Source organism: Podarcis raffonei, chromosome 2 (assembly GCF_027172205.1).
Source record: "Podarcis raffonei isolate rPodRaf1 chromosome 2, rPodRaf1.pri, whole genome shotgun sequence".
Taxonomy (NCBI): Eukaryota; Metazoa; Chordata; class Lepidosauria; order Squamata; family Lacertidae; genus Podarcis; species Podarcis raffonei.
This window is the reverse complement of record NC_070603.1, coordinates 54385193-54408341: the sequence shown is the minus strand read 5'-3', so window position 1 is coordinate 54408341 and position 23149 is coordinate 54385193. Positions and strand designations below refer to the sequence as shown.

General features: G+C 42.8%; 1 protein-coding gene across 4 annotated transcripts in view; it reads right to left on the bottom strand.

Annotated features, from left to right (window-relative positions):
- PPP2R2B (protein phosphatase 2 regulatory subunit Bbeta) overlaps positions 1 to 23149 on the bottom strand; it is a 242175-nt gene that overhangs the window by 67941 nt on the left and 151085 nt on the right. For all 4 annotated transcript variants that reach the window (XM_053376654.1, XM_053376656.1, XM_053376657.1 and 1 more), the window contains 3 exons: positions 12343 to 12440; positions 8935 to 9100; positions 4938 to 5050 (listed from right to left, as the gene is read on the bottom strand). In XM_053376654.1, coding sequence (XP_053232629.1) covers positions 4938 to 5050; positions 8935 to 9100; positions 12343 to 12440 — 377 coding nt within the window. The remainder of the gene's footprint in view (positions 1 to 4937; positions 5051 to 8934; positions 9101 to 12342; positions 12441 to 23149) is intronic.

Sequence of the window (23149 nt, the reverse complement as noted above, 5' to 3'; positions counted from 1 at the left end):
GTTTTCTAGGAGGTTTGGTGCTTTTGAATTTTTTGGATGTGAAGCACTGATTTTTTGGGGGGGGGGGGTTGCGAAGGTAGGAGCTGTGCTGCTATGGGACCCAAGAAGACTGCTGCTGCAGAGGCCGGCGAGAGGAAGAAGGAGAAGGTTACGCTGGAAATGAAGAAGGAGATCATCCGGAAGCACGAAGGTGGAATGCGTGTGACAGACCTCGCCAGGGAGTATGGGAGTATATCCATCGACCATCGGGACCATCCTGAAGATGAGGGAGAAGATCCTTGCGACTGATGCAGCCAAGGGAGTCACCAGGATCGTGAAGAACCGCCCAGCTGTTCTGGAGGAGGTGGAGAAGTTGCTGCTCATCTGGTTAGAAGAGAAGCAGCGTGCAGGGAACACAGTGACTGAGGCCGTCATTTGTGAGAAGGCCAAGGCCTTGCACGCAGACCTCGTCCGGCAACAGCCAGGAACCTCAGGCGAGCCAGAAGTCTTCAAGGCAAGCAGAGGCTGGTTTGACCGGTTCAAGACAAGATCTGGAATCCACAGCGTGGTCAGGCATGGAGAGGCTGCCAGTTCTGATGTTCCTGCAGCTGAAGACTTTGCAGCGGAGTTCCTGGAGGTTGTGAAGACGGAGGGCTACGTTCCACAGCAGGTCTTCAACTGCGACGAGACTGGGCTGTTTTGGAAGAGGATGCCCAAAAGGACTTTCATCACTCAGGAGGAGGCCAAGTTGCCTGGCCACAAGCCCATGAAGGACCGTCTGACCCTGCTCTTCTGTGCCAACGCAAGCGGCGACCTGAAGATCAAGCCCCTGCTGGTGTACCACTCGGAGTACCCACAGGACTTCAAGAAACACAAGGTCGACAAGGAGCAGCTGAATGTCATGTGGCGATCCAACAGTAAGGCTTGGGTCACACGTGTGCTGTTTGTGGACTGGGTCAATCTTGCTTTTGGCCCTGCTGTCAAACAGTACCTGGTGGACAACGACCTGCCGCTGAAGGCTTTGCTTCTGATGGACAATGCTCCTGCTCATCCTAAAGGCCTTGAGGAGGACTTGTTGGAGGAGTTCAGCTTCATCAGCATCATGTTCCTGCCGCCTAACACCACGCCACTGCTCCAGCCGATGGATCAGCAGCTCATCGCCAATTTCAAAAAACTCTACACAAAGGAGCTTTTCAGGCGATGCTTCGAGGTGACTGATTGCACCAACATCACCCTGCGGGAATTCTGGAAGGACCACTTCGACATCGTCACCTGCTTGAAGATGATCACCACGGCCTGGAACGGGATCAGCCAGAGAAATTTGAATTGCGCTTGGCGCAGCCTGTGGCCGGGCTGTGTGGCACCAAGTGACTCTGATGCACCAGAGTCAACAGTGGTGCAGGACATTGTTTCCTTGGGGAGGACCATGGGCCTGGAGGTCACAGAGGAGGATATCAGCGAGCTGGTGGAGGAGCACGACCATGAGCTGACCACCCAGGAGCTGGTCGAACTGCAGGCAGAGGCTGCGCAGGAGCAGGCCTCGCTGGAAGAGGAGGAAGCAACTGTCCTCCAAAGAACTGAGGGACATTTGCCTGAAGTGGAAAGATGTGCAGGCTTTTGCACAGCGGCACCACCCTGACAAGGACCTGACACATGACCTTGCGAACACTTTTGATACGAGGGTCATGTCGTCTTTCAGGGAGGTGCTGAAAAGGCGGATGAAGCAGCAGACCATGGACAGGTTCTTCAGCAAGAAGCAAAGAGTGGAAGAGGAACCTTCTTTGAGTTGTCCCCCAGAGTCTTAGAAAATGTACTGTACACTTTGGTGATTTTTAAATGTTTTTCTGTCATGTTTAGAAACTTAAATTATTGTTCCTTCAATTTTTGAAATGCTCTTTACAGTATGTGTAACTTTAAAGAGCACTTAATAAACTCTTTTTGTACCAAATTTGGCTTTGTTTGGACTTTTTTTGACCATAGGAACGCATTAATTGATTTTCAATGCATTCCTATGGGAATCTGTGCTTTGCAAGACGAAAAATTCGCTAGACGAAAAAACTCGCGGAACAAATTAATTTCGTCTTGCGAGGCACCACTGTACAATTTCTTTACCTAGGCAGTCCAAGCCTATATATGTTTGCTCAGAAGTAAGCACCAATGCTGAGTCCAATGGCAGTTATTCTCATGTTAGCGTGTGTAGGATTGTAGCCTTAATAATTAACTGAAGCTGTTCAGGAAGAGCTCACTATGAGCTGTCACTTCAAGCCACTGCAGGGTTCGGTCAGTACAACCCAGGCACAAACTGGCATGTCAGCCATGTGGAGAATCTCCACTTAGATCTAGACAAAGCAAATGTGGCAGTTCTGCACTGGGTCCTTGCTTTTTACACATTAAATACATGTTCTTCTAATGCAGTGAAGAAGGCAATCTTTGAACAGTATCATTTTGACAGTGCATTTCAGAAAAAACTAAAGAAGTCAATAACAATGATGAGCAGTTCTGTCTGTGCATTAGCAGCACACTGGTTTAGATATCCAGGATATTTGAGAAATTATTTTAACGGGCCTTCTGAACCACAGTGAGACAATGCAGCCTTCCAAATGCACTATTCAAAATGACAGTAAACAAACTGTGAAGTAATAATAATAATAATAATAATAATAATAATAATAATAATAATCTTGGCCTTGAGCAATGCCTTCAATATCAAGAATCGGCAATGCAATATGGAAACCATTTGCTTTATGGTGAGAATTAATTAGTTGTCTGGAGTTATTAAATGTCTTTGCTGGCCTGCGGGCGATGCAACTAGAAGCTATAAAAGGTGACCCAGAGTAATAATAGCATCACACATAAAAAACTCTTCTAAATCAATATTGTGCAGCCATATTAATATATGCTAGACTAACGGTCAATACCAAACCAGCCATTTTGTACAACAGGAGGTAATGGGGCTAAAATAGGAAACACATCCAGAAAACTGTAACTATGTTCTTTCAAAGCCATGCTGCACTTTCAGGTTCAAGGCTTCTTTAGCCAGCAGTTAATTAGTGGAAGCACAGAGATTCTCCTGTGTGGGACGGGTGCTTTGTGAGCAGAGAGACCCAACGCACCACAGCTTAGGCTTCAGATCCTAATGATGCAAGTGCCCAGTGTCCACAGAACACATACTTCTCTGAAAGAAACACTCCCACTGAAGAATTGCAGTTTGGATGGAGAAATCAAATAAAGCAATAGCTCCGCTGACTGACAGCAAAAGAAACAGCTATACAATGCACATCAGTGTTCTTCAGTTAATTCTAATGCACTTGCAATAAAACAAGGAAGGCTACCATGTGCTACGATAATGACTCTGAAGAAGGTGTAAATTGCTGCTAAAGCAGCCTGAAGGAGATCTCACCACTATATTGCCGAGAGAAGGAAGAGGAGCTTCTTTTAACCAAAAACGAAAGCTCTTTATCTTTTTGCTACTTGAGGAAAGAGAGACAAAGACATCTATGGGGTGCTTTTCAGAATGCGAATACAGGACCGCAACATGAACTTCTGCCAAACAGAACCTTGTGCTTTGGCTGCTGTAAAGCAATGTGTACCAGCTGAAGCTTCTTCCATCACTCTGCTAAGAGGTGATGTCTGTCAAATCTCCTCCTGTTACATAGTTGGTGCAGCAAAAGGAAAACACCTTAGGTCAGGAATTGACAACCCAAACAGGAAACCCAATTTCCTTGAGGTGTTCTGGTACTAAAGCAATCAGATGTTTCTTCTACTTAGTATTGACTGTCTTGCTGAGCTGTTGTTGTTGTTTATGCAGCACTATTTGTACTACTATAGCTTATGAATAACATAACCCAAGGTTTTCTACAGCATGGGTTGGGATATGGTGTTTTCTATACATTACCGTTTTGCCGGACATAGAAAACACCTGTGTTGAACAAGTGTGAGTGTGTGAACTATAGTGCAGGTATTGTTCACACCATCAGTATCTCAAGCAGGCAACCATCAGAATGCACATAACCTCTGTGTAAGAAAACCAGAATGTGTGAAAGAACCGTTGCTCTGAGTCAGTCAGCTACAGCAGGCAGTGATGTCTCCCTTACTTCCAATTAGCTGAACTCCTAACAGAAATGTACCCTGGCAGCTAGAACACGAGACCAAAGCGAGCTGAGAATCCAAAGTAGAAACACAGCTTGTTTAAACCCAACTGCAATTGCTATATGCACCACACTCCAAAGAATTCACAGGTGTTTTGGCGAGACTGCCTTAAGCAATGGCAAGGCTACCGTCCTCATTACAGTGTCAAACACTATCTCATTACTATGACAGGGACAATTAACACTCTGATCATGCTACTAACATCTAATGTGCAAAGAAAGGGTATTACCAGACAGGTGTTAATGGTGTGAACAGCACTCCTCACACATGCAGGTATTTTGCAGCACCCACATGACGTCACTGGCATCAAAATGTCCATATCAGTCCGTATCTCACCCCCCCCCCACTGCATTTAATTAAGATTGTCCCTTTCTGGGGAAAATCCAGTAAGTAAAAAAATACCTGTTCCTAATTACCCATTTGCAATATTAGACCCCTGTATGGAAACATGCCAATAGTACAGTGGTACCTCGGGTTACAGACGCTTCAGGTTACAGACTCCACTAACCCAGAAATAGTACCTCGGGTTAAGAACTTTGCTTCAAGATGAGAACAGAAATCGCGCGGTGGCGGTGCGGCAGTAGTGGGAGGCCCCATTAGCTAAAGTGGAATGTCAGGTTAAGAACAGTTTCAGGTTAAGAACGGACCTCCAGAATGAATTAAGTTCTTAACCCTAGGTACCACTGTACTTCAGACAGAAATGCTGTGGGCTGTTGTTTTTTGCTGAGATCATGACTGATGAAATAAAGAAATTCTGACTTTTTTGCAGGGGAAATGCCCCCCCTCCCGGAAATATGCATTTGCCGTACCCGTAGTGTGGTAATTGTGGAGGGGTCTCGGAGCCGTCCATCTTCATCTTTGAGATTGTAGCCCTCTGGTCTTTTGTCGCGTTCACTCACTTTCCATAGCTTCACAGTTTTATCTAGAAGACAACAGGAATACCCAATTGACATTTTTTTCTAAGCCAAATCGAATGGTATTGAATAATAATACATTTAATATTCCACAATGTTTTTTTTATTTGTTATTTACGCAGCTCATTATATGTGGACAGGGGTTGTTTTTTTTGTATCACGTTAGTCTCAAAACAACAGTAATTCATATGGGAAACTGTGGTTGCAAGTTAGCGACATGCTCAGGGTCACCAAGGGAGCCCATGACTAAGGAAATATAGGATCACAGACTTGGCTCCAATGCAGTTTTCACACCATGCCCTCTGCAGGTAGCATGATCAGGTTTCATTCTTGCTCAAATCAATGATCAGAAATGACACAGAAGCTTTTATGAGTGAAAAAGTGGAGGGACGGACTCTGAACCTGAAGCAGAAGCACATTCAGGGTCAGCCCCACAAGGACCACTTTCCTTTAACTCCACTGCAAAAGACTCAGAAAGGATTGAGGTTTCCCTGTTCAATCGCAGTAGGAGATTACTGGAGAAGGATAATGCAAGGCTTCCCTATCCCCTACAGGGACCAAATATAGAGGGTGCTGCAAATCCATAGAATGTTGCTACTCATATAGCCGCTGTCCCCTTAAACTTCTGTGTTTAGATAATTAAAAATAATCCACACAAGATGCCTATGCAGAATTTTCCTTTCTATATATTTAGACATAACCAGTGGTCCAAGAAACTGTTGTGACTTTTCAGACTAAAGTAGGTCAAATGGAAGATTTTTAATGTTTATACCCTGACCTAGTAATGGTGGCCTAAACCATGCATTTCTCTCAATAATTGGCCTTGGCGCAGTGAGGCATTTGATCTTATTTCAATATAGCAGGGGGAAAGCACAGCTTTATGTAAAATTAAGAAGGGGCAATTACAAGGATTTCTTCTCTGATCGCATGCTGAAGAAACACATGCCACCAGTTATTCCTGCCAATTTGGCAAAAGGAAATAACAACATTCGTGACTGTGCAGCCTATCTATCATGTTTGAATATTTCAAGCAAATTTTGAACCAGTAAGCCACAAAAGTAGATTCCAGTGTCTCGTCTGCAAAAGGTTGCTGATTGTAATCTGGTCTCTGCACATTGCATATGTCAAGCTGAATGAATTTTACTTTGGCACAGGTTGAGGGAACAGCTTAGACAAGAAAACTAGCATGCACAATATCCTATAAAAGCAATTTAGAGTTACATGAAAGCTAACTGCTTTAGCTGAGCTTTGATTGCAACAGATTACATTGCAAGTCCAAAGGGTGACAAAGTACAAACTAGAAAGGAGCCCAATCATGTCCGTAATTTACTCAAAAGTCAGTTTCAACTCCCTCCTCCCAGTGAAAGGAATAAAATCTGACGTTTTATCATCGACACTGAATCTGTGCTGAATTCCACAATTGCCAGCTTGCCTGTCAGGTGGATATTTCCATTGGCTTCATCATTTTGTTGTCATCCCATTTATCGTTGTGCCATGAAGTCCTTCAGGGAAAGAGCCTCAGGAACATGTGGCTTTTATTCTGAATAATGGTGTTTTCTTTTCCCCCTCCTGGCGGGTGCTCTATTGGCAGTTTGTCATTGCTCCCACCAGCCTTTAAAGACAATCTTATTCATCTTCATTTCCCTCCACCCCCTTTTCTGGGGATTCCAGTTGACTCCTGTTAATTTTGTTGTATTAACTCATTTTGATCAAAGGACTCTTCCACACGCTATGTTATTTTGGGAACAGAATGGGAATATTTGGGTAGAAAAGGTAGCAGAGAACTCTGAATCATTTTGAGGTATTTATAAGTATATGAAAACACCTTCCTGAATAATATTCCTGTTAATCAAAAAACTATTTAAAAACTCAATTAACAGAACATTAGGCTACATAATTAATCTTCATTGTGTTTCAGTGAATCTTCCCCCAAATGAGTTTAATAACTCTCAGAATTTTATTACAATGATCAATAGGGTAAATTCTTTAACACAAAGTAAGTTGACTATGAGAGATAATTAGACCCCCCTTTTTTCTCCTGTAGTAATTAAGTCACATCCATCTTAAGGCTTCATTCATCCTAGTAACATCACTGAATCCTCATGATATTTATCTAAACATAACATGAAACATAAGCTTAGCACGAATGAAAACTGAAACAAATTAGGAATGCTTCTTCCCTCCTTCCCTCCCTATTATCGTAGAAGAGTGTAATTCTGACAGAGGCTCCCCAGCACAATCATGAGGTCAGAGAACTTCACTGTGGTTAACACTAGATCAAGGTCAGTGCATTATGCATAAACTGACGGGTATATAAAAACTGAACCAGAACAAAATTGGAGAGCGTATGGTTGCTTTTCTTATGTGTGAACTATCCCTGGTTGGTTACATAAGACAAGTTGGAGCTTTTCTTAGAGAGCTGAGAAAAGTATGCATTAGAGAAGTTATTTTGATGGACTCTTCTCTTGTGCTTGGGTTCTATATGATCAAGAAGGGGTTTTCTTTCTACCATATAAAAAGGTACAATGAGTTTGTTTTATTAAACCAGTCTATTTCTTGATATGTTAAGTGGTCTATAGAAGGTATGTAATCCCTCAGCACAATGCCCTGCAATTGTTTGATTCGTAATCATCACAAGGACACCCTGTTTATAGGCCACAGTGCAATTAATACACGAAATAATGGAATGCCTGCAAATGGCATATCTACATTTCTGCTTCTCCTATTTAAAAGAGTTTTCAAATTGAGATGTTTTTCAAAACTGGGCTTCCATCTTGTTTTCGGATATCCTTTTTTTTTTTTAAAGTCTTCCTCTTACTATGGGCTTTTACAGAAGACAAAAGACCCAGATTTTTATTCTCAGCACTAGACTGGATCCAACACCAATAGATCATTTCCATGTAATAAACAGGAAGGTAGGAACAGAAAGGTAGGCTGCAGGAGGGTAGAATTTATGCTGCTTTAAAACAAGCTATGGGAGAAGTATGCTCCCAAACTGGGGCAAGAGAACAACCCTCAAACTAAATAAAAATAAAGCGGTAGGGGATGAAAAAACGTTTTTCTTCTTCTTTTTTGCCTAAGACAATTTAGCTTCAAGCTCTCTTTGCAAATGGAGAGAGATTTCCTCCATATAGAAGATGCTTGGGAGACATCTTAAAAACTATCATTATAGCTCTGTTTTTTAGTACTTGGCCTTGGTTGTAAGTTGTAAGTTTAAAATTTGTGTCCTTTCCCTTAACTATCAAATATGGTATGAAGTAATGTTCTTTCAGATGAAGGTTCCCCAGCATACTAATCATCACTGACAATAACATCTGTTTTCAAGTTACATGCCCGGATAAAAATATAAGAGGAAATCTGAAAGTGTATAGGATGTTTGGGAAGGGCAGTGCTAATGTAAAATGCCTTCAGAAAGGCTAAAATCACATACTAAAGCAAAATTGTGAGAACTGTCCCAAGGATAATTTAAGTTCTTATTTAAGCCATGCCGTTCATTATTTCACAAGTAGCAGTGTGTATGGAACAGTCATAATGTGAAGATACATGAAACACGTTAGGACACGTGACAGAGGAGAGGGCAATTGAACTCAGTCAGATACCTGTGTCTAGTTGCATCGTTCTATGCAGAGGTACAACTGCACTAAGAAGTTCCAAGTAAGATCTGATATTAATGGGCTGTTGACTTACATTATGAAAAGGGGCTTTATTACAGCCACTGCCACCATCTTACAAAGCCTGTGAGCTTCAGTCGCTCCACCCCTATATGAGAGAGAGAAAGTAATACCTACCCATCTTGCAGCGAGATTACAAGTTTTAATTATTGCAAGCCATCAAAGCATAGCAGGATATTTGGCTGGAAAGCAAAGAATTATCTGTCATTACTACAACATACCATTGGTGGAGAGAAGGAAGTAGGCTGCATTTTGCTGCGGGAGCCATCGTATTTTATTGATCTTCTCCTCTATCTCTAAGCTCTTCAGGTAATCGAACTCAGGTTCATGGCTCTGGAATGTGCTGTAAACATTATATTCTCCCCTGCGATGGGGCTGATTTTTGCTCTGTGGGAGTGGGAAAGAAACAATAAAGGGATTCTTAAAAGAGCCAGAGCTAGCAAATTTTCAATTGATTCTTTTGTTCTCAGAGGATTGTTAAAAGACAGGGAAATGTCTGATTATGGTGACACATTACAGTTTAGATATCAAAGCAGACACAAGAGATCTTTCCTGCACAATGCATCCTCCTCGTGTGTCAGTTTCTCTGCAGGCTGATGATAGGAAGCAGGAAGAGCACCTTTGTTCCATGAATGAATGAAGGCCTCCCTGACGTTTATCTCCAAAACATATTGGCAAGGTGTGAAAGTGGCTCAAATCAAGGGGCAAACCTTACTTGGCTTATGCCCAGGATCACAGCTCAATGCCGTGTTTGCCTACAGGCCTAACAGAATTAAAAATAATAATAACAACCCAGGATGGAATGGAAAGCATACAAAATGGTCTAAAGTTGCCTTTATCCTGAAAACTGCTGTTATGCTACTATGAGGCACTTCCAGTTGACAGTATCCAGATGCCCAATCCTAAGGCCAGTTCACACATGCGAGCCATCTGCTTATTTCTTCCATGCAATTCCCCCACACAATGAATTGCATAGACACTCCTCTGGGTGAATTGGTCTGTACACTGTTATATGGGGGCAGAAACCATTTCCACAATTACAGCAAAACTTTGTCCCACTGATGCAAGCTTATAAAAAGGTCACTGGCTTCTCTGAGCTGAATTGGACACAGTCTGGTTCACACTGAGATTTCCCCAACGTGACCCCTGTGCACATGAGAGGTCACATGGAGAAATCAGCAGCCCCCTTCACTGTGTGAACTAGCCCATAATGGACATGTTTGAAATACTACAGATTATATTTAAATAGGACTCTGTTTCAAAGCACTTTGCATTATAACAGTAAAAATCCACATATTAAACTGCCTTATGTCAGATCAGACCACCGGCCTGCCAAGCTGCCTTGTCTGCCCACCACTGAGTCCCCAAGGACTCAGCCAGAGGATATTTCTTAACCTTGCTCCCTGAAGATATTCCAAGAAGGATCCATGCCTGTAACTAAAGTTGGCTAGTATCGTTACTTACATGTTGCATATGGGAAGGAAAGAGACTTCAAAGGGAACTCCTTCTCCAAAGTCAACTAGTAAGTTCATAGCTGAGGTGACATAACCACATATGGTTATTATTTGGCACAAAAGTAACTGCAATGAGTCTTCAACACTTGATGAGATAAATTCAATTCAGCTAAAGATGCACATTATTTTAGGGAGTTTTAAAATCCCCACCTAGATGGGAGTACATGCAGCCTGCATAACTTCATCAGATTGTTTGATCCAAATTAGATGACACCCTCCAAGAGCCCAGATGTGTAGCGTGGGGTTTGTCATGGGGGCCGTGGCCCCGGGAGCAATTTTGAGAGGGGGCGCAAACAGGCACCCCCACAGCATGTTCCCTCATTGGAGCCTGGCTCCACACCAGAAGGAGCTGCGCCTTGGCTGCAGCGCTTGTGCCTGGTGCAGCTCTGCCCCCGCCCCGGGTCAGGCCTGACTGGGGGGGAGGAGAGCAGGTGAGTGGATGGCAGCGCTGCTGCCCACCCTCCTCAGCTGCAGCACACCTCGTGCCCAGTGGCAGCAGCTCTGCCGTGGTCATATCTGATCTGGCGGCAGAGAGCATCCCACCTCGGTCCCGGCAAGGTGCGCCTGACGGATGAGAGCAGGGGGAGAGTGGGCGGCAGCTTTCCTGCCCCTCTCCTACCCTGAACTGTGGCATGTGGGTTGGTTCCCTCTACACCCCGCCCCCTTGGGGCAGCACAGGCATATGCTTTGCCACTGTAATAGCCCAATTGAGGGTACTCAGCAAAAAAAAATAAAAAAAAAATTGTACCGAAACAGCTACATGCATTCATTTAATGTAAATGAGTTGACGCCAATACCTTAAGCACTGGGGCAGTACTGCAGGCCTTAAACATAAATATTCTGGAGACAGCAACATTCAGATTTTAAATTGTACTAATTGAAAATCAGTTTTCGTCAGATGCATTTTAACCAAGCCATGACTGGGGGAAAGCAATTGACCATTTTCCACCCTTGCACCACTTTATCAAGCTGATGGGGCCAGAATATGGCATGTCATTCATAAGAGCTGATTCTGCCACAAATAACATGTTGTATTAAAATGATGCTGCCTGATGCTAGTATTTCTACTAGAGGCTCTCATAAATGTCTGCTCATAGCATTCTCTGAAATGTTACAAGTGAGACATTACTCCCATATAGATGAAAGTGATCCTACATAGTTTGAGATATTCACAAGATGCCAATAATCCTGCTATGTGAGTTAATGAATGATCCTCTTAACTGAAGAAAACCGTTTTTGCAAGTGTATGGATTGCCTGTGTAGGGTGTAGATGAGAAGAAACTGAAAACCTTCAGCACACACATCTACATTTGGAAGTGTCTTCTGCTTGCACCAGTGGGATCAATTCAAGCTGTTATCAAATTCCTGCCTTTTTGATCCAGTAATACCTTTCCATTCAAGTAAGACATATCTCTGCAGACTAGGGCAGATTAGAATAAAAAGATATACTTGGGAATCATATCCTGGGAATGGCCCATGTTGTGTATTCTATAGAAATAAAAACTGCCCTTTCTAAATAATTATACAGAATACACACCCACATCCAACAAGCAATTATACAAATGGAAAGAAATCATAACTGACAATACCGTGCTTCCACTATGGAGTTTAATTATATGTGAAACCTTAGCATATATCTTTCACTGGCATATAGCAACAGCATCACTACTGTTGTTTAAGGCCCTGCATCAGTGTTTACCAGAATAAGACTATGCATACCTTTGCAAAGTAAAGCAGTTGAGAGAGCAAAGGAAAAAGAACTAAGAGAAGTCGTACTAATGATTAAACAAATCAGACTTTAAAAGCATTATTTGGCTGGGCAAACAAGGCAGTTGGGTGTCTTTGAATTTATGATGCTTCAGCAGTATTCAGTTTATATTAGATTTGCAGCCGGCACTGACTGTTAAAGGAAGCAAAAGGATGCAGAAAATGTGGTATTTGCAGGGTGCTTCATGAGACAGAAGCTGGCCTATTGATGTTAATGGACTTTTTTTTGCAATTTTTAGTTTGCTAGAAGAGAAGCAGGGTGAAGACTGACACGCAAAGATTAGGAAGCAGCAGGAAGCTTCTTTTAAAAGGATAAAAATGGGCATTTTTGCATTCACCAGCACTTACCTCCTGCTCACGCTGAAATATTACAACGCGACCCCCCTTGTCCCCTGTCGCTAGTAATTCTCCTGTGTGGTTGAATTCTACTGTAGAGATAATGTCAGCTGAAAAGAAAAAGACAAAGGCAATTTAAGTTAACTGCAAACTGGCTTTGCACAGGCATCTAAAGGCTTCATTGCCTATATGGTTACAGGAACAACCACCGTCAGGGCTCTGCCTCCCCTGTGGAATTTCTATGGAGCAGTTGGATGTTCTATTATACTTGAATATCATAAAGCAAATTCATAGACATTGTAAGCAAAGAATTGTCAAGATTTAAAAATCCATATGAGCACTTCAAATAGTCAGCCATTATACTCTTGCTTTTGTCACCAACATAAATGGCTGGAATGTTTACACCGGCTGGGGGATGGTGTGTGGGAAAAGCACGAGTCTTTACAAATAGCATCTCATGAGGGCTGGCCAGTGGTGCAATCTCCAGGCCCCATGTGATTTATGGGATGAAGCAGCCTTGCTGCAGGAGAGGGGGAAATAACTTAGCTGGACGGTCTGTTAAACATTATTCTTTATTAATTTTCAAGTGATGTACAGCAATCTAGGGAGGTGTGCACTCTTATTGCTTGAAAGGGGGAGTGTACAATGTCATCTTCCAAAGAGAAGGCAAGGATCACTGGATGTTGCAGCAAACTAAGAAGGTAAACACTTTTTTGCTTGTTTTAAAGGCTACAATAATGTTCCTGCTATCAGAGTTGGAATCCTTGGTTTCTAAAGAAGTTTTTAAAAATTCATTACATAAAATATTGACAACATGGTACTGGAAATACCCGGGAAGTCACAGGCACTATCAGAAATGGGACCTGAGGTTACTACAACTGCATTCCACGCTGTAGTCACAGTGATAACCAACATGCCGGTTGAAGGCCAAACTGCATTTTTCTAGTTACTGCTGCTTGACAGAATGCAGTGTCCCTGTGACAAAAGTGCTTTCCAAAGAAAAAATATCAGCATCTCTCATAATATCAGAGTAAAAGTTGCATGTTTATTCTGCTTTAAAAATGTCTAGAAAAATGTTGTCTCCTCCAGCAAGTATCTGCCAAACGTCAAACTTTGGAACCACAGTGTGAAATGGGATGATGTGCCAGTTATCACTGCCTCTCACTTAGATCCTCAGGAAGCAGCAATAGGTAAATACCACCTTAGATACTATTCATTAGCGCTCTCTGTATTCCATCATCACCTAGATTCACTCCAATATAATCTTCCCTTAACAATCACACTGTCTAGTATAACGGATTCAAAACCACAGAGAATCTACACTGACACGAAATCTTTTGATTAAACTTCTATTAATTACAGAGTAAAAACACACACCATTTTTTCATTCTGAATGTTCATGTCAATAGTGAACAAAGAATATTTTTGTTCATTCATTCATTCACACACACACACACACGTATACACAGTGCTTTTTTCTAAGAACAATGTTTAGGGGTACCCTCATTTTGACTAAAGAAAATCACCATTTATAGTTCAAATTGGGAAAAATAAATACAGTAAATGGACAAAAGTACAAAGATTCACAAAATGTTTAGGGGTATGCATCCCCCAGCGTCCCCCCAGAAAAAAGCACTGCATATATGTATATATATATCTCCCAATGGGAAGGGCATGCGGTGTTAGCAGAGTGAGGAAAGCATATGTTCCTTTCAGCCTCTTCCCTGCTCCCCTCCCCGAAATAATTCTGCCCACAGGGCCACAGCCTGGAAGGAGTACGGGTGCCCAGGTGGTTGGGTCCCCTGCTCAGCCTCAGCCTTAGGAAAGGGGCCAGAGCTAAGGGGAACACCAGTAGTGGGAAGAAATGAGGTTGAAGCATCAAGGGAGGAAGACAAATGACAAAGTGCATGGGAAGGAGGGCACAAGGGCCTCTCACCCAGGGCTCCCCCGAAACCTGGAGCCAGTCATGAAATTCATCCCCTTCAAATACAAATGTACAGTAAACCACCAAACTGAAATGTGTTTCCTCAGCAAATGAGCCCATGCCTCGTGGCTGGGTCAGCCCTGAATAAGATCTACATTAGGATCTGCTGCCTAAGTGGATCCTGCTGAGTTTAATGGGATTTACTCCCTACTAAGTGTGTGTGTTAGGTGTGCTGCCTAAACTACACATGCCATACATGTGTAGTTATATTTTCTGCAGCCCACAGGGATATGTTTCAACATTTACAGCTCCAAGGCGACCACCTCCCAAACCCACCCCTATAACGCAATTTCTGGAAGCATTATGTTATTTAATAATATTCAAACTCTCTGAAGTGAAATATAATGGAATATACATTTAACTAAAATACAGTAGAGAGGTGCTTGGGCAGAGAATGATTTGACTTACAAATGCTGTCCCTTTCAAAAGGTGGAAGAAAGGAGTGTTTACACTGCATCAAGGTAAGCGGGTAACCTGCTGATGAGTGGATTTATCAGGGCTATTCTTAGGAAAATATGTCAGGGGTTAATTCCATTGCAATTACTCCCTGTCTTCAGCAACTGAGTGCAGTTTTCAGTGAATGCAAAGCACAACTAGAGAGGGAGAAAAATGGCTTCCAACATAGCAGTATTGCTAGCTAAGGGCTTCTTTTATAAAATGAAGGCTTTTACACATTTTTAGCTTCTGGCATCCATTTTCATTGTGTGTTAGGGAGCAGGTTTTATGGTGTCATGGGCTTCTTTCAGCACCCAATTTACATTTGCTCCCTTCCAAGTTATATCTAACAAAAATAAAGACACAGCTATCAGGACCTTGTTTCAGGGTACACTGCCAACCCAGGCATCTTTTCCTTTCTTCCTCAGAATGTCTAGTGTAACACAGATGTGTGATGTAGAACCATCATATTGGGTGCTAGAGGCACAGCAGAATGATGTCATTTTACATAGTGAAATGGGACATTACAAGAAAGCCATGTGGAGTGGATGCCTCATAAAGTCTCATCTTGTCCTCAGAAATCTGGGGAAGCAAAGAGGTGGTATGTTTTGTCTCCACAAGGTATGATAGTAACAGACAACTGGCCTCCCACATGGTTACATCCTACTATATAGTAAACTCCACCTGATAAATTGTAATCTGTGTTCGTTGCCATTGTGAGTTCCATTTAGCCCAAATGCATGTTGATTTGCGCTTTTAAGAGCCTGTGACCCCACTCTCCATGGATCCAGTCACTCTCTATGCAAGAAACTTACTCCTCACATATACTCCCCCCCACACCATGCCTGCTGGGCCATGAACATCCAGATGGCATTAGGCAGGTGAATAATGAGTTCCATGCTGCCTCTATTAATATTTGCACAATTTTCTCCATATTGCCCTGTCTCTTCAGCACTAAGCATATTTACCAAGACATGAATGCTTTCTGAAGTTTGTCTTAACTAATTTATAGCACTTGCTTGCTGTGAATAGATTTAGGAAGACAATTTCATTGTAGACAGGGCTGTGACAACAGCTGAGAAACCCACAAGGGCTGCAGTGGAATTTATATTCTTCTCTTCTTATTATTATTTGGCGATTACTCATAGCCGAGTAAGATTGTCTTCCATGAACATGGTCTTAACAGTAAGCCCGTAAGTGACTGTGGAGGCCATCATGTCCTTCCACAGTGGGGACATAGGTTTCTGGGCAGGAGTTGATCACAGTGAGAGTTTGCCAAACATTTAGCGTTCCATTGTCTTCAAGGTCCACAACACCTTCAGTAAAGGCTGTTCTGTAAATGGTGTGCTCGCAGGCAAGTGTTTCTCAATTGTCAGTGTTTATACTACATTTTTTAAGATTTGCCTTGAGAGAGTCTTTAAACCGCTTTTGTTGACCACCAGCATTACACTTTCCATTTTTAAGTTTGGAATATTTTAAAGTTCGGATTATTGTTTAGAGGACTATAATCAGCCATCCAAACAACACGACCAGTTGTTTGTTGAAGAATCAATGCTTTGACACTGGTGATCTTTGCTTCTTCCAGTACACTGGCATTAATTCACCTGCCTTCTCAAGTGATATATAATTTTTTTCCGGAGACATCATTGATGGAATCTTTTGAGGAGCTGGAGATGGTATTTCTAAGTAGTCAATGTTTCACAAGCATACAGTAAGGTTAGTAGTACAATAGCTTTGTAAATATGTATTTTGGTTTTCCTGGTCCTCAAACATGCTATGCTTCAATCATTGAGTTGGATTAGTGGCGCTACAGAGGGGTTGTTTTGTGCTTGTTGGTGCAGCACTTTGTTTTTTGGGATGTTGAGTGATAGGCCAAGCTTTTTGTAAGCTTCTGCGAAGATTTTTAGGATGGTTTGCAGGTCATCTTCTGAGTGTGCACACACTATGTTGTCATCAGCATACTGAAGCTCTAAAGACAGAAGTTATGGTAACCTTACTCTTTGCTTTCAGCCTACTCAACAGTATTCTTCATATCCCTAAAGGAGATGTAAAAGACATGACTGCACTGGCTGTTAGTAGTTTGCTTACTTTAGAGGATTTAGCACTGACCTGCAAAGAGCTAGTCATTCTGAAGAGCTAGCAATAACCACACCAATCTTGCAACTGCACTATTTATTAACAGAAGTAAAATGTTTTAAGGTGAAGTGTGAGAGCACACACAGGTTAATGACTTGGGGTTTGCAATACCAATACAGAAGGGAAGGAATTAATAATACTGCATGTTACACAGTATTAACTACAACCCCCCCACACACTGCCTGGACCTTTTGCCTGGGAGTGGGAGAGCTAGAGGCAGAGAGATGACTTATGTAAGAGTAGGAGGCTAAACCTTATAGGCTCAGCTTTGTTATGAAGAAAGAAAAGGAACCAGGAAGGTGGGAGAAGGTTTCATACAAAACACACAGTTTCCCAGTCCCACAAGTGCAAAAGAGGATTGGAAAAATGAAGAAAACAGAAACAAGTAAAGGAGTTGAAACTGAAGCAACACCATCTAATGTTCTTCTTAACTTTTCACTGAAACAATACATGCAGAACTGCAGATAGGTTTCCATGCTTTAACAAGGACTTATCATTTTAGGCAATTCTTCCACCTGCCAAGAGTGGATGCCTCCATTCAGGTGGCCACTAACCTGAACCCCATGGCAAGGCAACTCACCCTTCTCTACAACCATTGTGGCTCCAAGGATTCCTGTGAACTCACCAAGTATTCTTCTTTGCCTGTACCTCTCCACAAGGATTCCTGACTAGGAAAACAACAAACATGGCGCAGAGGCAAGGGGGCAAGGCCACGAGTTGGCATGGAAGGGAACTACTTAAAGAGAGAAAGATGCCAGCTGCCTCAGCCATCAATGGGACTATGGTATCTAAAAAGGGCAGTGCAGAGTAGTCTTCAATACTAACCCCCAAAACCCGACTAAATTGGGAGTGCAACCCAAAATATTTGAAAGGCCTCACTCTGAATCTCAAACAGCTTTCCCTAAAAGGTCCAGGCTGGATATGAGCATCATTGCACAACAAAAGACACAGGTGGCGAGTTTCCTGGCTTAGCTTCAGTCATACAAGCTAAAAGCCCTGCCAGAGTGCTAAACACAAGTCAGATATTTGTCCCTACATCTCAAATCTTATTTTAATAAAGTCATCTGGTCCTTGCTAAAAAACATAGAAGCTTAGATCTGTCTGGAAATACAAAAAAGTCACTTTGGTCTAATTACGATAGGATATGAATTCATTTATAAGGTATAATTAATTAGCAAACTTGAGGTGCTGCTTGCATTAGATCAGCAGTTACTTGGATCAGTTCTGGCTTGTACCCAAGGTGCTTCCCCCATTTTAACCCAATGATGCTCTCAGTGCTTAGACACTAAAAGATTTCTGGGGCAGAGACAGAGTACGAAACTCCTCTGCAACACAGGGGCCAATAAAATAGAGTTGGGGAAACCCAACCAATTCTTCTTTGGCCTGTTACACCAGGAAAGATTGGATGGGAGACACCAAGGTTTGCATTCAACACGCATTTTGTGCTAGTGCAAGCATTAGCACTGACCCAAGGCGATTTCCGCCCCTCTTCCTTCTAAACATGCTTCAAGCCATCCCCAAATCTGCTCTGAATGTTTTGGGGAAACTCCAGGACATAGGGGAGGAAGGGGAAGAAAGTTTAATCATGCAAGGAAAAATGGTTGCATTGGTGGAATGTTCACCTTAGCACTAGGTTGATTGCAACCCCCAAGTGACTGAGTCCCCTCCCCCTTCAGGAGATGAGCATCTAAGTACACAATCCCAAGAGCGGCAGAGGTGGCCTTTCTTCCCTTGGCTAGTTGGGAAAATACCCTCTATTCTTCTAAGTGGCATCTGTCAGTGTTTAAAATTGCAAAGACATTCCTAAGCTGCTGCTTGTTCATTTTTAGGGTTAACTTGTGTCACTGGAATGCACTACAGTCTGATCCTGATTGTCACCTGCTACTTCAAACCAGCCTTCATTTAAAGGCCAATGCAGTGTGCAATATTAATTCAAATTCATAATGCTATTTGCACGATCGGTATATATAATTCATGACTCTTCTTCACGAGAAGACTCCAGCAGCAGATTTGTGGCAACAGGGGGGGGGAAACTAAGATTCCCCCCCTCCTGCCCCCCTCTGCCCCATCCCTTTTACTTGCTTTCCTACATATGCAGTGCCTGGAGAGTGCGGAATTCAACGAAAACAGTTTCCATGGTGATCCTTCTTTTCTCCATGAGGCAGATGATGCCAGCCCGTACTTCTCTCCCTTCTGAAGTACATTAATGCTCTTTATTGCTTTCATGCTAAATATATTGAAGATTGGATTTGATTTCCTCAGGAGCAATACCATTTTTATCGGGGGGGGGGGGAGGGAGGAATGGAAAGTAAGAAGCAGACATCGAACTCAGCATGAAAAATGTCATCTTTTCATTTCAGGCAAAAAAATATATACACCAAACAGATAGCCCACCCACAGACTAGCTTGAGGTGGCAATGTAGGTGGGGCTACATCTGGATTGCCATGGAGAGATAAAATTCCTCATCTTTTTCATATCGCCTGCAAACAGGTCTGAACTGAAATGGGTGGATACTGCAAATGCTTTTGCCCCCTGGTGTAAAGCTTTCATCATGGGTGGGGAGGGCAGGGTCTTGAAACAGTGTAAAAGAGGAGGGGTGGCACTTCACTTTCATATAGGGCTTGCCATATTCCAGTTCACCAAATCTGACAGCCTAATTTGCATATTATGGGTTGGGAAAGTGTTTGAGTACGTACACACACACACCCCTGCTGATTTTCCACTTCATATCATTCCTTTCAAAGTTGTTTCATGGGAAGGAAACAGGTGGTTGGATTTCTGCAGATACTTTTGTAGAAGAAGAGAAGAAGAGTTTGGATTTGATATCCTGCTTTATCACTACCCTAAGGAGTCTCAAAGCGGCTATCAATCTCCTTTTCCTTCCTCCCCCACAACAAACACTCTGTGAGGTGAGTGAGGCTGAGAGACTTCAGAGAAGTGTGACTAGCCCAAGGTCACCCAGCAGCTGCATGTGGAGGAGCGGAGAAGTGAACCCTGTTCACCAGATTACGAGACTACCGCTCTTAACCACTACACCACACTGGCTCCCTAGAGTGCATTTTGAAATGTACATTATGAGAACTGTCTTTCGTGGAGAAAAAAAAAATCCTAGCCGCAAGCCTATGAACTGTTTCTGACAGCAACACTACTGAACACAGTAGACTTTACTTCTCTGAAAACACCTATAGGGTTGTACTTTTAATCTTAAAAAAGAAAAGAATAAGCTTCAACTCACTTGCAAAGGCTGCAGAATCATAACATTTCCTTCCTTTTATTATGACTGGAAATTAGTTACTTCTTTTCCTTTCTGTATACAGTTTGGTGTTTTGTTGTCAGTCTCAACACTTGCATGTTGGAATTTTATCTCTGATACTGTTGTAACATAATCATCATTAAGTTACACAAACTTTCCCTAAGACCAGGAGTGGGAAACCTGTGACCCTCTTAATGAGGAGGGTGACTGGGAGCAGACACTGGGGCCATTTAACACCAGTCCTAAAGGATCAACATTGGCTCCCAGTACGTTTCTGAGCACAATTCAAAGTGTTGGTGCTGACCTTTAAAGCCCTAAACAGCCTCAGCCCAGTATACCTGAAGTAGCGTCTCCACCCCCATCGTTCAGCCCGGACACTGAGATCCAGCGCCGAGGGCCTTCTTGCGGTTTCCTCATTGCGAGAAGTAAGGTTACAGGGAACCAGACAGAGGGCCTTCTCGGTAGTGGCACCCTCCCTGTGGAACACCCTCCCATCAGATGTCAAGGAGATAAAGAACTATACAACTTTTAGAGGACATCTGAAGGCAGCCCAGTACCAGGAAGTTTTTAATGCTTGATGTTTTGCTGTGCTTTCATTATGCTAGAAGCCACCCACAGTGGCTGGGGCAATGCAGTCAGATGGGCGGAGGTAAGAAATTGTTGTTGCTGTTGTTGGACCCCCATCAGTCTTAGTCAACACAGCGAATGTTCAGGGATGGTGGTAGTCCAGAAACATCTTGAGGGCCACAGGTTCCCTATCCCTGCATTATTGGACAGTTGAAGCTCGGGGGCAGGGTGGGGGTGGCTGTGGAGTCCTCCCAGTGGAGGCAGCTCCACACTCGGGGGATGGGGGGGCAAGACAATGGCAAGGTCAGGAGAGCCTGCATTTATGTGTGCACCTGTGGGGCAACTGCTGTGGGGCTGCCTCAGACTTGCCACTTCCACCCTGCCCTGCCCCATCCCTATGCCAAAAGGTATAGCGCTGCCACCTCTGGATTGTGAGTCAGAAATCCCACTCGCCAGTAGATTTGTCATTAACATGGTGGAAGCCGAGGCCTTTCTGGGGGAAAGTCCTCATTGACTAGCTATAGCCAACATGCATTCTCTTTAACAATCCTTAGGCTACGGAGACTGTGGAGTCTCCTTCCAGAGAGGCAGCTATCAGGCAAATTTCAAAGATAGGTTTCAGATGTCACAGAGAAACAAGGGGAGTGGAGGCATTCACAATTCTTCTGATGCTTATAGAATAGGAACTTTCCATGGGAAAGAAAGAGGTGCCTTTGCACATGAAGTTTACTCATATCACTATGGAGAAAGGATGGGGGAGTTCTACTTTGGATACAGAGCTTGAATCACTTGCCAGCTCTATTTCATGGTGACTGAGACTGCTCTTCTGGATGAACTGGATTGTACAGAAAACTTCTGTTGCAAAGTAACTCCCAGACAGGTTTCAAAGTTCTCATCTTATCTTTGAACTCCGTAACAGCTGCGGACTTTGGTAATATGGCACCCGGAGTGAGGACAACATTTGCCCCCCCCCCCAATATTTCTTATTTTCACAGTAATTCCTTTTGGTACAGTTGTTTTTTTATGAATCTTCTCAGTAGGTACCCATATAAATATAGGTTTGTTGTTGTTGTTGTTGTTGTTGTTGTTGTTGTTGTTGTTGTTGTTATTATTATTATTATTATTATTATTATTATTATTATTATTATGCATTCCCTCATCTTGGCATCCTGTGTGGGGGACCAGCTGCACCATCCTAAATCCAGCACTGACCATAAATAAAGATTCCAACCCTGCAGATGATAAATTGAGAAGTACCATTTAAAAAAGCCCCCAGGAAACCTCAGGGCTGCCAAATGATGAAGGATTTAGATCATTCAAATCCCAAGCTATGAGTTGTCAAATCCAGTTTAATGCTGATAAGTGTGGGATAATAACTCATTGCACATCCCCTCTCTAAGCCCACCAAACAGAAAAAGGACAACAGATTTATTGAAGGAATAGGGATGCTAGCACTGACCAGGCTGAGTGATTGTACAATAATCCTCAATGTCCCAGGCCTGCTGTGTGACTGTAATAAAGGCAGCCAATGGGATATTGCAGTGTTCCAGCAACCACAGAAGGGAATTTAAATCTAAGAGAGAGCTTTTGTGGTGTTTTGATGGATAAAATAAACACAAGGAGATAAAAGGGAAATTATAGGTATTGAGAGAATGGAAAGGAACAGCATTTGGGGCTGCTGGACCCTTGGCTTGATCCCCACAATTGACAGACACTCAGCATATACTTCTGGTCCCTGACAGTCATCTTAGAGACTGCAAGGGTGGGTGTGAGTGTACCCCTCCCCCCAAAAGACACCTCTGAAGAACTGTACCCAAAGACATTCAGTAGAAGCTTCTCTGTTGAGTTCATTAAAAAGTGAATATGTATCAAAAGGATACATATTCATTCTCTCATGCAAATCCTTTCTGAAAACCCATTTCTTTTAAAATAAAATCTGATATGTGCTCTAGGCCAGCAATACAGAACAAAGGCCAGCAGTTGAAAAATTATGTTTATGCTTCTGCAGAGAGATTGTGGAAATAACAGTTCAGAGTCTGCCAGTCTAGAGACTGGATAAAAGGCCTCAGACGAACAGTTTCAAGTCTAGGCACAGCTCTGAACTACAGAGTAAGTTTTCAGGCTTTAGTCTGTAGCACTTTGCATCATGAGAAAGAGGATATGCTGCTCATCCTATCTCCTTTTGCAAGCATTTTCCCAAACGTGATTCTAGGCATCAGCAGTGGCCATTTAAAACAGGAATTACATTAACAATTATCATAGTGAAACCAGCTATGCTATGATATGGATGGTCGCAAGTAAAACATAACAAAATGCAGTGTTATGTCTATCTATATCTGTTGAGTTGATGGCTGGGACATAGGAAACCAAACCATCTACAGGTAGGCTACCTGTGCAATGCCAGGGAGCTTTAGGAATCATTGGTAAGAGGTTAAAGGCATTA